The sequence below is a fragment of the Macrobrachium nipponense genome, chromosome 18, assembly GCF_015104395.2.
Source record: "Macrobrachium nipponense isolate FS-2020 chromosome 18, ASM1510439v2, whole genome shotgun sequence".
Taxonomy (NCBI): Eukaryota; Metazoa; Arthropoda; class Malacostraca; order Decapoda; family Palaemonidae; genus Macrobrachium; species Macrobrachium nipponense.
Genome location: NC_087211.1, coordinates 72,990,654 through 73,006,863, shown reverse-complemented (window position 1 = coordinate 73,006,863; position 16,210 = coordinate 72,990,654). Strand labels below are relative to the sequence as shown.

Sequence of the window (16,210 nt, the reverse complement as noted above, 5' to 3'; positions counted from 1 at the left end):
ATAACGTTGATTAACATGTTCCAGAAGTTTTCGGTCACTTAACATATATATATATATATATATATATATATATATATATATATATATACAGTGAAATGCGCTTTCCTTAGTCGATTTTGGTTATTAATCTATCGGTTGACCATAGTAAGAAAAAAAAAAAAAAAAAAAGAGAATGGCGATTGCAGTATTCATGTTACGAACAATGACGAAACATTTAGAAAAATTCGTCTCAGATGATTGGACGAAAGTCAAGTAAAACACTATATTTCGATTCCAAAAGAAAGCATTTTAACTAATAAAATAATATGGAATAATCATCAGCGAAATTATGTAAATATGGAAATAATTCTACCATATTCCTTGTCAAAAAGAAAAAAGAAAGAAAAAACATTCATAACGATGTATGTTATCGTGTCGTGTGACGCCGCTCATCATCATCAGTCACCATAGGCATAGACTCACGGCTCACGCTCTATGGTCATCACTCACATCAGCACTGTATTTTTTTAAACAAATAACACAGCCGCACCATAGCATCTCAAAGGTAATCGATCATTATCATCCATGAGACTAATGTTTTCATCGTAGATTGCTCGCCAGCTTGGCGTAAAAGAACAACCGTGTATACGTAGATGGATACAACAGAGAGAAAGATAAATATAATAAAATTTATTGAAAAAAGTGAAGCACTACTGTTGAAGATCATCATCTGCTGATCATTGAAGGTCGAAAGAGATCCGCCAAATTCCCCTTACAACCGGTATTTGTTTTCCATCACAAGTTGATGCCCAAGCCATCCGTAACAGGCTACAAGAGGCCAAGATATTTCATCATAATCCTGCCAAAGAAATCCTTCATTACAGAGAAACACAAAGCAGAGAGGCTATTGTTTGCCTTACGGTGGACCGATGATTTCTAACATGACGGCAGCCGACAGTAAACCCAGTGAAGTATGCGTCTACCCGTTGGGGAGAGGGGGGGAGCTCTCTCCCCCCGGGCGTAACTACCTTGCTATAAAAGTCCAGCGGCCGTTTCCAGCTTCGCTGAAGGTAATTCCTAATGTAATGTAGACCTCAGGTTTGTATAAATAGGAAAAATACAATTTGCTTTAAAAAGAAAGTTGTCTGCACTGCTGGCATTTAACATTAACCAAGTTAATGTTGAACTTGCTCATTTAAATTTTTAGAAGCTTATATAATAAGAAATACAAAATTATGTATAATATATTCAGTAAATTTCATAAGAAATATCAAAATGATAGGCCTAAGTAACAATGAAATCCTATTACCGCTCGAATAATGACCTAACGTATCATACTGTACTGGGCTATAGTTCGTCACCAATAGTCGATAGATAATATATTAAGCCTGTCAATAACATTTAATGGCAAAGTGTAATTAAACTAATTTTGTCCTTTGATCAATGAAATAATTGGCATGACACTTCCGTAGGCCTAAATGTGACATCTTATTTTGACATCTGATTAGCCTAGATCTTTCGTCAGCTGTATACTCTCTCGGATACGTAATCTGAATGAATATTTAAATAGACAATTTCTGTATTAATCTGCTTTATTTGATTATTTCCATTATTCTTTTTAGTGGCCATGTTCTTTTTCGTTTAAGTCTATTTCAGATATTTTTAAAATAAAAATTAAACTAGTGCTGTAATCTGGGGCCATTCTTTGAATGATGCAACAATCATACAGGGTGTAACACGAGAGTATGCAAATATTTTGGGGAATGAAAGAAAAAGTAATTTTGAGTAGAAAGTGTTTTTATAAACTTATGCATTTTAAGGCTTCGTTTGTCGGTGAAGAGAATTTATAATAGTCGTAGGCCTATGTCTAAAAAGTTCACAATAAGTAAGCTACAACATAGATAGTAATGGCCTTTGGAGATAAAAAATATTATAACAAGACAGTGACGACCCTTGAAGTATTATAGAAACATCCTTTAAGCAAGTAAAATATGACAACAATATCAGAATAAAAAAAATAAAAAAAACTGTTCAAGGGAAACTGCAGGTTATTTCTCAGACGCACCAGTAGTGTCAAGTTGTTTCTAGCACTTGCAATGGAGTTGCCAAATAGCTCCCGAAAAGTATAAAAGTACATAGTAATACATTTTTGAGCGAACGTACCATGTTACAGAGTTAATAATAGAGGTTTGACGAAATTCTGTTTAGATCTCTCGGGTAAGGTTATCTAATTTTTGCTTATTTGCATTTGTTACATTTTTTTTTTATCTGATCAGACCAAAGGTCGACGACGAGATTAAGATAGAAGTGACATAACCCAAATCATGTCTGACTCGGTCAGACTCTCAACGCTGCATATTTTTATTAATCAACAGACAGACCACTTCAGTTACTGATGAATCACAGCGGCGCATAAACTGCTGTATTTAATGCGTCTGTCTCTAGGTATAAGGACTTTTTGTCTGTCCTCTGCTTGCCTCGACGGAAATAAACAATGACGAAAAGTAAAATGAATAAATACAACATTGTTTTTTGGAAAACCATAAGGACCTTTCCAGGTATATAAGGTGTTCCACAGCGCTCAACGTCAGCAGTCGTGGTGTGGCCGGCGAGTTGACAAGATGACCTCTTGGGCGGTCTTCCCGATCATAGGCTTCGTGATCAGCGCTGTCTCTGGTCAAACGTTCGCGCATTACTATCCATGTAAGACGTAATTGTTTTATCAGTCAATCGTCCCAGAGTATTTTTGAAGGTCACCAACAGGAGGACCCGGTGTTTATTCATCACTTAGAGATCATAGGAAGCACTGGGAGTCAAATTAGCAGTAAAAATCAAAATATGCTTTTATCAGAAAGGAAAAAGAATTTTTTTATTTTCTGTTTCTGTTCATTCGTCTTCATTATATTATAGTTAACTTTTTATTCACGCTTACGATTTGTGTCCTTTGGCATTTCAGTTGCAGACGTTCAATTGCTTTGTAGTTTAATGGTACTTAAGACCTGCTTAGCTGTATGATTGCAAATTTTAAATAATAATATATTCAATTCTTTAGCTTTAGATTGGCTTGATCTTTAATTACATTTATTGTATGTATAAATGTAAACAGAAGTTTAATGAGTCCTGCCGATACAGGCACACGCATATACGAGTGTGTGTGTGTAATATGTATATATATATATATAATATATATTATATATATATATATATATATGTGTGTGTGTGTGTGTGTGTGATATATATGCACACGAAAGGCGAGCTTCTGTCAAATAGTCCACTCAGATGAAACACAGACGAACGATGAACTTTGAACAATTATGATTTTCATCTCATTATTTTAGCCAAGGCTACATAATATACATTGATGACCTCGTAGGTGGGATAGACAATATTTCGTCCTATTTCAGATAGCAAACGACTCATGTAATTTACATGCAAATAAATTTTGGAAGTACCTCTTATTTGCTTGTATTGTTTATTATTGATATACATCGACATGTTTATATGATCTAAATAATAAGGGGAGAGGGTTCTTTTGCATATATAAGCTTCGGATATATTAAAGAAGAAGTAGATTGCATCGTTATCACAGTAGGCCTACGATATCGGAAACATTGGTTTTACTCAGCTAATCGAGAGGTAGCTTGACATGTTACCGCGTCTACCGAAAACCTATGTTGGTGAGTGGTTAGATGGAATGAAGCAAACTATACTCCTTTCATATATATATAAATATGTATGTATATATATATATACATATATATATATATATATATATATATATATATATATATATATATATATAACTAATTTACACGTGATTTCCATTAAGGAATGTCGTAAACTATGGTATACCGAGTGTCCAATGAACGAAACCTAATTACTTGATCTTTCCAGCTCCGTGGCCTGCAAGTGTGCCCAGGTGTTCAACAGAATGCCCCATCGCTGGATCCCCCAAACTGGCCTATGCCACTGGAAAGACCTACTTCTACTCGTACACCGGAAAATCTCGCATCCACCTGAAAGACGCCGAGGGAGCCTACACAGACACAGAATGGTCCTCTCAGGTTGAAGTATCCTGGCTAAGTCCTTGCGACATGGCCATATCTATCAAGAATCCTTCTTTTGGAGACAGTGCAGGTAAAACTTCATGAACACCTCACTCCTTGTTCATGGTTGAATGATTTTTCATAATAGCAGACTTTGGACTATAGTAGATGAACATCAACCGTGCATCTGATGTCTAGGCCAGTCCCTTACGACGCTCCTGATTGGCTGTTGATAAGTCAATCACAGGGCTGCAAACTCTTACATAGAGAGTTCACATAGGCAGGATGTATGTTCCACCTACCCTGAGGGATACGTACGTCTTTCAAAAGTATCCTTCAGAGAGGTGGAACATACATCCTACCTATGTGAAATCTCGAGAGAGACTGAGAGTTTCCAGCCCTGTGATTGACTTATCAACAGTCAATCAGGAGCGTCGTAAGGAACTGGCCTAGACATGAGATGGACGTTTGATGTGAATCTACAATAACACCTTATTGGGACACTGGAGAGCTTCATAACAGGAATGGGTCTGCAGTTTTTCAATCTTATAAGATAACGTACGCTGATTGAAGAGTGGTATGTTGGTTAAGCTAAACCTATCAAACCTAATCTACCTAGAACAGAGACTGTATACCAGCATTGTCACATCAAAGTGCTCATCTCAAGTCCAGTTTTGCTTGATAGTCCCGTATTCTTAGCTCATAATGAGAACAAAAGTTTTGCTTCGCTGGAAATGTGTATATGTTTGAAGAGAGTGAGATTGTCTTTGGTTTCTCCAGGTTCTCCCAAATCCCAGGTTCTTGAGAGGTACCCTTTGATAATAGCTGTTGCTGACGGTCGAGTGCAACAAGCTTGCAGCCATCCAGAAGATGAGGTTTGGTCAGTGAACATGAAGAAGGGCATTGCTTCAGCCTTCCAGAATTCCCTCCCTTCAAACTCGTCTATTAATACCGGGTTAAACTTTACAGAAGTGAGTATGCTTCGCAAAATCAGAGGTTAATTGAATGAACACTACAGAGCTAATTAAAAATAGCCCCTAAAGCCTATTTGCCGGGTTCTTTAAGCACTGATTGCCATGTTTTTCTACTCGGTCTCACCTCCATGCTTTCTTGGCTAAATCTGGAATGCCACTTCCCAAAAGGTTAAGCACACTGATTCTTGAAAGGACATTTTCAAGTGAATTATTCATTTATGAAACAAAATGTTTGTTTGTCCTGTGTATTGATATTTATGATTCCCATTCATCTATCGGGTGATTGAATAAAATAAAAGAAATAAAAACAATTCTTATCCATGTCCCTATTTTCATGCCTAGCTGACGGACTTGCAACAATGGAAAAATCACAATAAAATTATATCGTTTTTAAATGAAAAGAGGTCTAGTATTCCTATAGAGAACACAATATATAGATATTAAAGCAACAAGTCTTAGTTTAGTTACAAAAAAATCGCAACCACACGCTATATTCATGGGAAAATTTTTATCTTCCATCACAGACTGATATCATTGGCAACTGCTCAACAGCGTACAGTGTGAACAATGAAGGAGAAAATGTTATTGTAGAGAAGATAAAGAATCATCGTTTTTGCCAGGATTATTATGTTGACAGAGATGAATCACCTCGGCTTTGGCCTAAATTTCCCATTCCCATAAAGGAATCTGTTTCTGAGTGTAAACAAGAAATATCTAAAGGAATCTATTTGTCTATCACATGTGAAGACAGGAAGATCATCCGTCCAGCCTATGGCTCTTACAGATATATCAAGGCCAGTCAGAAGTCTGTCCTTAGATTCCAGTCAGAATCAGAAGACCTTCCACAGTCTGTCACTACCCTTCGAGGCCATCGTGTTCACAAAACTCTGCGCTATGACCACAAAACTCAGAATAAGGATTCCTCCATGGTTGCCAAACTGGACGAAGCACTCAAGAAAGTCTGCCAAAAAACAAAGAATGGTGCAGAGGCCGATACTGCAAAGGAAGTGGCAAAAGCTCTGCACTATTTGCGAAGTGTTCCTGGAGAAGAAATAGAAAAGACTTTGGAAAATATTCGTGGTGGCCAAATTTGTGAGGAAAAACAGAAGCTTGAGAGTCTCTTCTTGGATTCATTAGCCTTTATACATGAACCAGGAGCAGTTAAAGTTATGGTACAAGAACTCATATCAGGAAGGGCCAAGGCAGGACAGTCGGCCCTGTATGCTTCTGCTTTCTATTTGATGCCAAGGCCCAGCATTCAAGCAGTTCAAGCTCTGAAACCTCTTTTTGAAAATTACCAACACTTCCCAAGAACCACGGTGGCAGCTGCATCTATGGTGAACACTTATTGCAGACTGAATCCTAGATGCCATGATAAAGCTCAAGTTAAAGATCTGGTACACACTCTGAGCAGTAAAGTCCATATGCTTTGTTCTCATCCAGCCAAAGAAGAAGGCAGAGAAGAGGCCCTTGTGTTACTAAAAGCTTTAGGTAACATGGGAGTGATGACTACAGAAGCAGCTCATCCTCTTATCCAGTGCATTGAAGAGGAAGAGGCAGACAGAAGCATTCGTATGGAAGCTACCCAGGCCTTCAGGAATGTCCAGTGTGACCAGGAGGTAGGTTATCAGCAAGCTTTCTCCAGCTGAGTTTTGCCATGTATGTTAATTATCTTCAGTGAGGAACACTTGATATTTACTAATGTGATAGTAAGAAGAAAATAGAATGCAATACGCTTGTAACTGGTTCTAAATTTGTCATTCTTTTGTCTTGACGATCAAAACTGTGAAATTTCTGAAAGAAATATTATGTTGGTTTGACTTGCCCTAATAGTTCAGACAGGCAAGGAAGCAATTAGTGAGTATTGCTGTTAACCCTGCTGTAGACACAGAGGCTCGGATTGGATCATACCTGGCCGCAGTCCGGTGCGCTGACAGTGAGGACCTTTGGAAGATTACCAGCGAATTAGGGAAAGAACAAAACACTCAAGGTACGTGTTCATCTGAATGTGCAGTTTCCTTGCAGCTTCTTTGATATTAAAATTGGCCTAACTATTTCGTGAGAGTAGGAGATGTGCATATAAAACTCTTTCCCATTTTTCATTGCAGTGAGAGGTTTCATCTTGAGTCATCTTCTGAATATTCAAGAATCGAGTGCACCACACAAGGAATACCTCAAATACCTACTTACCAACGTAGTTCTACCATCCAATTTCGCAGGTGACATTAGAAAATATTCGCAGAATATCGACATTTCTTACTATACACCAGTTTTTGATGTGGGAGCTGGTATGGAATCCAATATCATATATGCTCCAGGGTCCTTCCTCCCTCGATCTGTGAGCACGAATTTGACTGTTGCCCTTGGAAAGACGTCGTTCAACATGGGGGAAGTTGGTGTCCGATTTGATGGATTAGAACCTATTTTGGAAGAGCTCCTCGGACCAGAAGGATACTTAAGAAAAACTCCTATAGGGAAGGTCTTTGAGGATCTCTCATCTACCATATCCGGGAAATTATCGAAGATGCGGGAGCATTTCGAAAGTTCTTTGAGGCAAAGAAGAGCTATTGATACTTCCACAATATCGCAGCTCTTTAACAAACTGTATGGTGACAAGAGATACCGTTTGCCAAAGGCAGACATTTACGCAAGGATGAATGGCCAAGAAGTAGCTTTTGCCTCTCTTGCAGGAGACTTGAACGGCGTCAATGTTGACCAGTTAACGGATAGATTCTTGAATGGTCTTGATGGCCTCATTGAATGGGCAATTAATATCAATGTAGATTCTGTAAGAACAGCTCAAATTCGCTTAGATTATCATTTGCCTACAATCCAAGGATTTCCATTGAAAATTGGTTTAGAAAGCACGGCCGTTGCTGGCCTAAAGCTTGGCAAAAATGTAGGAGGCCCAGATGGAGTGCAATTCCAACCAAGCTTATCCATGCAAGTGGATGGATTCATTGGCTTTGATATGTATGTTGCCCATACTGGAATTAAGACAACAAATCACTTAGTCACATCCCCAAATTTAAGCTTCAACATCAAACACTCCAGTGGTAATGGCTTCGAACTTGAAGTTGATTTGCCAGAAAAAATGCAACTTCTGAAGATGAAGAGTGAAACATTCCTTCTCAAAGGGATGCTGGGACGTCCTCACACTAGAGTTAATCCTTCATCAGTGAGAAGTGTGAGATTTCAAGCAAAGTCATGCATGACAAGAATGGAATCAGCCCTTGGTGCCAATATTTGCTATGATGTCAATTTGCCAAATGTATTCCAAAGTGAAGGTCTTCCGCTTGGACCACCTTCCCATGTCAAAATATTCTTTAAAAAGTCAGAACCAAGAATGAGAGGTTATAATATGAAAGTTGATATTCAAAATACTTCGGGTAAGAAAGAAATTAAGATTGAAGTAGTCACTCCTGGATCAGCCTCTCCCAGGAGAGCCAGTGGTCTTATTATCTACACCTCTGAAGGAGATTCCAGCGTTTTCTCTTGCATACTTGAATCACAAAGTCAAGGAGGAATAAAAGTGGAACTAAAAAACAGGTGGTCACAGTCAGAGAAAATGTTTGAGCTCAGTACTTATTGCAGCCAAAATAGGATATATTCTCCTGATACCAAAGGTATTGAAGCTAGATTCCAGATGAATGATGATGACCAGGAAATCCATTTGGATGCCTATCTTCATACTGCAAACATGTTCCAGGAATATATCAACATAAACTTTGAAGGTGATGGAAATTCATTTTATAAGTTATGTACTTTGATGTATATATCTGCCTGAAATTTGTATGATCCTGATGGACATAACAGTATGTAAAAAAAATGAGCTGGGTGACAGATAAGCTGTGTGTGATCTCTGTCCCTCCATCTTTTTCTTGCTTTTTCGCAGTTGAAGGAGATTTGAGGCGCAGTGGAATGAAGTTCCCTCTTCCTAGCAGGCTACATAAATTTGAATGCATTGTTGCTACACACAGATGGAATGTTGTGGCAACCATCCAAAAGGCCAGCATGTCTCAGTATAATTCGGTTCTCAAATTAGGACAAAAGCTAACAGAAGTGATTGATTTCAAGGGTAGCCACATCATTGAAGGAAGTTCACATCATGACCTAACAATAAAAACAGATATAACAGGTGAGCATTGTTATCCTTCATTTCACACTTTAATCATTATTCAGTCTTTTAAGAAAATAAAACTATGAATAGGTTAATTTATTAAATTTTATCAATTTCAAGGGTATCAGTCTCTCCTCTCATAGCTTTTAAATCTCATTGCAGGGAAAATAAGAAGCAGCCAGTATAGGACACAGTTTGTTTTGTATGCTAATGATGCAAAAACAGGTATAACAGTGGAAATTGCCAGTGAAGGAGACAGGGCAAAAATGACCGAGCTACAGATTCTTCATGAGCATTCTGGAGAGACTCGTAACATTACATTTTTGGTAAGCAATCCCAACCGTTAATACTCCACATTGTAAGAATAGTATGTGATTCCTTTATCACTTCTAAATAATTCTTACACAAACCAACATTAATGAAAATTTATTCCATAGCTTGGCATCCCAGGATATGTCAACACCATTGTATGCCAGGCCTCTGCAACACACCAAGGATCCTCCAACTACCAGGTTGAAGTTAGCACCAAACACAATGGAAAAGCTCTTGTTCAGGTTGAAGGACCTGTAACGGCACATCTTTCAACAAAACTCACTCAGCTTCAGGCCCAGTTGAGCTTTGTGATCCTATATAGTCGACCATACTCTGTCAAGACAGCCATTTTGTTTGGCCCCCAAAAGCAGCTTTTGTCATTAGAGTTAGGCAACCAGTCAGAATATCCTACACAAGTTGAATGGAGCCTGTCAACCCAAGATGGTCAAGGAACTAGTATGAACTTCAGAGCTAATTTACCTTTTCTAATCGAAAAGTCAGTCGGTGTTTTTATCAATGAAAAAGCACTTCACCTAACCATTGATGATGTCCTGGTCCCTAAAAGTTCTTCACCAATGAAGCTGAAGGGTTTCCTGGACATTGAGTTTGAAAATAAAAATGTAATGTGTGACTTTACCTGGGACTCTGAGGAAACTCGGGATAACAAGTTTAAAGCTACTGTCAGCCTAGCGAGTGCTTCTTCGACATTGCAAAACAGCTTCCTTCAGTAAGTTCCTAATCACTTTTTCCATGGTAATTTGCTGTTAAAATGAAAACTGGATGTAATGCCTGAGGTTTTGTCTGAACTCTCAAGGCAATTTACTGATTTCTAAAGAAAACTCATGAAATATTCAGATGTACTATTTTGTACTCAAATTTTCAAATGTTCTTACAGAGGCACCTGGACCTATCAAGAGAACAGTGGCGAATTTAAGACTGAGCTAAGGCTAGCTGATCCTCACACTTGGTTCACTGGATTTAACAATGTGGTATTAGACATAACTACATCATCCAAGAGAACCTACCACTTGAATACCGAAATTCAGAATGAGCTGATAACCTCAACACCTAAGGTAGCTGTGAAAATGTTTTGGAAAACTCCTGAAAGTAATGTGTTCCAACTTTCATCTCAAAATTGGATTCAGTGGCTTGATGAACCTGGGAATGTAGTAGCGGTCTCTAAGTCAGAATTCACATCTCCTGAAGGAGAGCAAAGCGAGATATTCGTTGAAGCAAATCACCTGAGAACAGCAAACCAGCGTGAAGCGTATGTGCAGGTAATCTCTTTGAGCATGATATAAATGAATAACTTTCTGATTGAAGGGACATCTTTGAGATAACTCCTCCCTTTAATGTTGATTTATAGTGACTGGAATTGGACGGAGTAAGAGTTACAGAACATTTTGTAATAAGAAGACTGGCAATTTACCATCATTCTTCATGATAAGGATATGATTTCATGAATAGAATATATGATCATTAAATGTAGTTTTACTTGCTCAATGAAATTTATAGTTTTAATTCCTTTTTAAAATAAGACATTTTAATGCACACATAATATTTCATTCGTGAATGCTTTTTGTCCTCAGATCCAGATTACAAATCCATCACTACAGCAGCCAGTGAATATCAAACTTGCACTTGACAACCAACCTGGAAGATATAGCTTGAGTTGGAAATTAGGAACGAGTCTTCCACTTGATGCTGCGATGTACGAACTGAGGTTAGCTCCAGAAGGTGGAGTTGAGGCATTCAGAGTCGAGCTAAATCTTCAAGAAGTCAGGGGGCTTTTGAAGTCAATCAACGGTCTTCTCTCTTCTTGTTCTCCTTCTGTATGCAATGAACCTCAAGAAGCCCCAACAACTTACCTCTTTTTGTATGAAACGCCTACATCTGGCTCGCATTCACTTGAGATTCATACTCCTTCTCGCAAGATGGAGGGAGAGATGAAGTATTCTCAGTCAGAAATCAGATTGAGGTTCCATCCTAGGGTGGGTCTCTGTGAACGAAAGTATGAATTATATTTCAGCCACTCAAAGTTTTCTTGGGGTCAACCTTCTCGTCTGCAAGGTCATTTGAGTATTCCGGGACTTCTTAAAGAATTTCATGTTGATGCACAGTATACAAGAGATGAGCATGAAATGACAGGATCATTTGAACTGGACATTTTCCCCAGTACCGAGGACAAGATAGTAGGGAAAGTGGTGTCACGAGGCATATCACCAGAAACTGTTGCTGTTGAAGCTATGTTTCAAGGGAGGGTAAGTTCATTTATAAAATATAGCTGAAATGCATATACATTCATTCTAATGCTATTTGTTGGATAGTGAGGTTATCCTCCTGTTGAGTAACATTTTCTATTTTCAGGCGCTTAAAGTTAATCCCAAGATAACGATAACTGCTGCTTATGGCCCTCAAACAATTGGATTTGACTACACATTCCAGAAAACTTCCTCCTCTCCTGTCTCTCTGATAATTTCTGGAAAACTTGATGTGAGTTTTGGTAGAAATGCCGCTTGCTCATTCATTGTGGCAGCTGATGACAGAAAAGTTATTGATATTTCTGGTTCCGTCCAACCCCATCAAAGTCCTGAGTGTTATGGAATTATGGCCCAGTATAAGGCTCATTCATCTGTGATTGGACATTATGATGTATCTGCTGAATGGTGCCAACCATGGCTAATCAGCTTCTTCAGCCAGAGACACGAAAGTGACCACAGGTATGAAGTGACCATAGGTATGGAAAGCTTAAAGAGGATAGAGATTAGCATTGCAGAATCTAATTCAAATACAGGAGAAGAAAGAGTTCTTGGGATGTCCCGTATAAAACTCCTGTCTCCAACTGTAATAATGGTCGAGACAGTATATGAAAAGGATCAGCTATTCAGCCTTAAGGTAAGTAACTTTAACAATATCATTTTAGAAATGATATGATATGGCTAAGGTTGAATGTGCTTTCCTCTGTTTATATTTGATACTATCACGCCCTGAAAATTTCAGAGTTTGTTACATGAAAAATGTTCGAGGCTTCTTTCACCTGCTGGATCATGGCTCGATAACATGGGCCGTGAAGTATTACGAGAATCGGGTGCTGGTTCTCCTTCATCCCAGCTGGCAAAGATTTGCCATGAAATCAACAATGAAGCCAGCAGCATCTATGAAGACTTGAAGAATGATGGCGTCATTCCTTCCAAACTTGTTGGGCCTCACATCGTCGGTAACATTGTGCGTGGTTTCACAACCTGGTACTGGAAGCTTTGGTCGAAGTATGAACAGGCACGACAGCAAATATCTTTACTAATAACTGAGACAATAGGGAAACTAAAGTCAGAATTCCATGATGTGTTTCAGTTTGTTACTGAAGGTATGCTACATCAGTCAGATTATCTCATGAGTTTATTTTTATACTACCATAACATTGTTACATTAGATTATACATGCTAATAAGATGTTAGTTATTTTAGGTTCTTAATATATAAGTATATAAGTTTTTGCACCCTTTTGGTGTAAGTTGCTTCTAAAGTATATTGAATTAGCTGTTAATGGATCATTTGTGGCAGTAAATTTAAAGCATAAGAATTTCATGTGTGAGATGGGTGACAAAATATCATACACAAATATAGTATATATGACAGCTTTGTTTAGATTTCTTTCTAGTTTACCAATGGCCATTCCTTAAGTATTCAAAGCTTTATCAGTCTGAATACAAAAATAACACTCATTACTTTGCAGTTGTTGTGGGAGGTGCCCGTTCACTACGAACTGGAAGGATGCCAGAGTATATTCACAGCATTTTGAGCCAAATAGAAGAGTCTTCCCTGTACAGAGAAGTCGCACGCGAACTAGATTCTCTGTTAAGTGAACATCCTGAAGAATATCAAGGTTTCAAACAGGTAGTAGAGAAAGTGCAGAAAACCTTAGCGAGAGACCTGGATGAACAACGACGCTATTTTATGAGCCTCAAGAATCCCCAGCAGGTTGTTAGTTGGTTTGTCAACCAGCTAAACTTTGTAAGTCTACAGTGCATGAGACATTTTTCATCAAGTGTTTACACTACTAAAAATCTAAATATATATGATTTTTCTTATATTAAAATGATGATGTAGTCTTATCTGAGTGTTCTAATATTGCAGGAACATCTTGTGTTCAATAATGTAGACCACCTCATCAAAACTGTCATTGGAAGTGTACTCCTTGTACCTTTTCAAATGGATGGTAACCACATAAAGGTCCTGTTACCAGTTCGCCGACCAGTACATTCATTACCCGAGGCCCTCTCTTGTCTTTCAACACGCCAAGTCCCTACTGTTGACACAGCTCTTTGGTCAATGGAGTCTCTTATGCCCACTCCAACGGACAACTTAATTTGGGCCTACTATTCATTTAAACCACGACGTGCAAAATATTTGTTTCCACCTTACAATCGCACTGCTTTGGTTGTAGATGGGACTGGTATCCTCACATTTGATGGAACTGTCCTGAGGGCACCCCACTCCCCTTGCAAGGTCCTCCTAGTTCAGTACAAGCTTGAATCTTTGGTTATGCAGAACCTGCAGCCAACGCACATACCCCACTTTATCTTAAAATCGTCTGAAATCAAGGTAGAGGTTAAACCTGATTTCACTGTTGCCATAAATGGGCAACCTATCACTAGCCCTCAACAAAAGCAGGGAAAAGTAGAGGTTTACAAAACGGCTGAAAAGATTGAAGTGAGGACACCCTACATTACGCTTCACATCTCTCAGAGGAGCCACACAGTAGTAGTTGAAGTCTCTGGCTGGACTTTTGGTCAGCTGGCTGGTCTCTTGGGTACTTATGATGGTGAGATGAGCAACGACTGGATAACTCCTGATGGTTCAAGGCCTTCCAGCATGCAGGAGCTTGTGAAATCTTGGCAAGAAGATCAGAGCTGCCGGACACCCGAAGTCTCTGCTGATGGTCTCCTGAGGGCTCCAGTGGCAAAAGTAGCCCAGTGCAACGCTCTCTTCTCTGGCAGGTCGAGGTGCAACCCCGTCATCCGCCCAGACCCATTCCTGGAGATGTGTTATGCGAGCAAACATGTCTGCCATGTCGCAAGGGCTTACGCTGCCTTATGTGCAATTTCGGGAGTGGCGGATATTTTCCCAATAGGCTGCTGAGATAGTGAGCACTTTCGTTAGACCTTACACCTGTAGATACGTATTGTTGTCAACAATACACAGAAAATAAATGTTTAAAACTAAATCCATTATCAAGATTATGTAAAAATTATTAAACATAAATAAAAGATGAAATGATTTTAATTTCCTAATCTGGTAACGTTGCAGCATTGATATCCTGCATATGTACTGTCAAGAGCAAAGATGCAGGAAACGGTGCTTCTTAAAAATAATAATAATAATAATAAAAACTTATTTATATTATTCTAACTCTCAGTATATCAAATATTCTTGTAGATTAGTACTTCGGATAATGCAGGGGTGGAGTAATTCTTATCCCATACTATTGTTAAATTTTCCAGGAAATTCATAACAATATTTATCATTAATGCTAAAAAAAAAAAAAACTCGGGCATCTTAAACAAAAACAATTATTGTTCATGTCTCCTTAATCCACCAATACGATATATATATATATATTAGATATAAAATATATATATATATATATATATATATATAGATATTATATATTATAATATCTATATCATAGATCTATATAATATATTATATATATATATCTTTTTTTTTTTTTTGTTTTTTTTTTTTTTTTTTTTTTGGGGGGGCAGGTCTTACGTCTAATGAATTCTTCCTGTTTTCTCAAATTATATGGAACAACGTAAACCTCCGTTTTGCTTTGGAAAGTTAGTCATTATGAAAGCTCTAACCTTACCAGAACTCATGAACAGGTCAACTGCTGATGAAATAAGTTTTAATTCAAGAGGTAGCATCAAAAGCCGAATAATGTTAGAATGTTTAGTCAAGCATGAATTCTGGGGGTCTTTATACAGAATGGGAAACCAAGGTAATGTTTCCACTCCCGGCATCTTTGATCTCTTATACGTTTTGGAAGCCATTCGAAACTATGAAAATAGATTTGTATAAGCCTACGTAAATTTATGATATTTACGCGTGTGAAAGTATCTGCGCTGAACATAGCATTAAGTTTTCTCTTCAGTACAAGATAAAAAGAGGTTCTCATATACTACAAATAGCGAAGGTGTAACACATTTACCGAAAATCTAAAATCGGTTTCAGATGCTGAATTTGACAGAAATACGTCATCGGAATGTGCTCATCAGGACCTGTAAACAACATAAACAACGACGCTGGTTCATGATGTGTTCGCGCCATTCTTCAAATCTGTTCGACGACATCTTGCGTGATGCACTAAGAGTAATTAAATTGTTTAATTTGCTCGATTAACCCATAATTTGTGTTACAAAAACAGTAGCTGCAATATCAAAGGTCTAGGTCCTCGTCAATTTCAGGTGTGTTAATTTGAGTGCTGACTGCATTCGTAATTCAAGCGAGTTCTTATCTTATCAATGCAATGTAAGCAAGAAGTATTAGCGTACTTGTTGCACTGCTGAGACTTCTTTTTTAATCAGTCCTCTCTCTGAATTATCAGTGACAATGAATCTTAAAGGAACAAAAAAGTCTGTCTCCCCACGTACACTCAACAATTTCTTATGTCTTCTAGTGGTGAATTATAACAACTGTTAATTTCCTGGCTGGGAAGAAGGAATTAGTGAGCTGCTACAAATGGTGTTAGCTCTGTTTTCAACTCACAATAGTACAAAC

The 16,210-nt window shown here is 38.1% G+C and overlaps 1 protein-coding gene across 1 annotated transcript; it reads left to right on the top strand.

Annotated features, from left to right (window-relative positions):
• The first annotated feature begins 2,564 nt into the window (after positions 1–2,564).
• Positions 2,565–14,704, top strand: LOC135197161 (vitellogenin-like). Its single transcript, XM_064224141.1, has 15 exons — positions 2,565–2,682; positions 3,874–4,116; positions 4,806–4,996; positions 5,524–6,618; positions 6,833–6,989; positions 7,108–8,733; positions 8,895–9,137; positions 9,282–9,445; positions 9,557–10,158; positions 10,327–10,708; positions 11,021–11,692; positions 11,799–12,326; positions 12,432–12,795; positions 13,164–13,441; positions 13,565–14,704. The coding sequence occupies exons 1-15, from the start codon at positions 2,601–2,603 to the stop codon at positions 14,567–14,569; spliced, it is 7,632 nt and encodes a 2,543-aa protein (XP_064080211.1). The 5' UTR covers positions 2,565–2,600; the 3' UTR covers positions 14,570–14,704.
• Positions 14,705–16,210: the final 1,506 nt, after the last annotated feature.

Excerpts from the sequence above, each read along its gene's own strand:
- LOC135197161 (XM_064224141.1), top strand. The coding sequence starts at position 2,601 with ATGACCTCTTGGGCGGTCTTCCCGATCATAGGCTTCGTGATCAGCGCT. Across the intron at positions 4,117-4,805 it reads TTCTTTTGGAGACAGTGCAG|GTTCTCCCAAATCCCAGGTT; the intron begins GTAAAACTTCAT and ends TGGTTTCTCCAG. Across the intron at positions 6,619-6,832 it reads ATGTCCAGTGTGACCAGGAG|TTCAGACAGGCAAGGAAGCA; the intron begins GTAGGTTATCAG and ends TTGCCCTAATAG.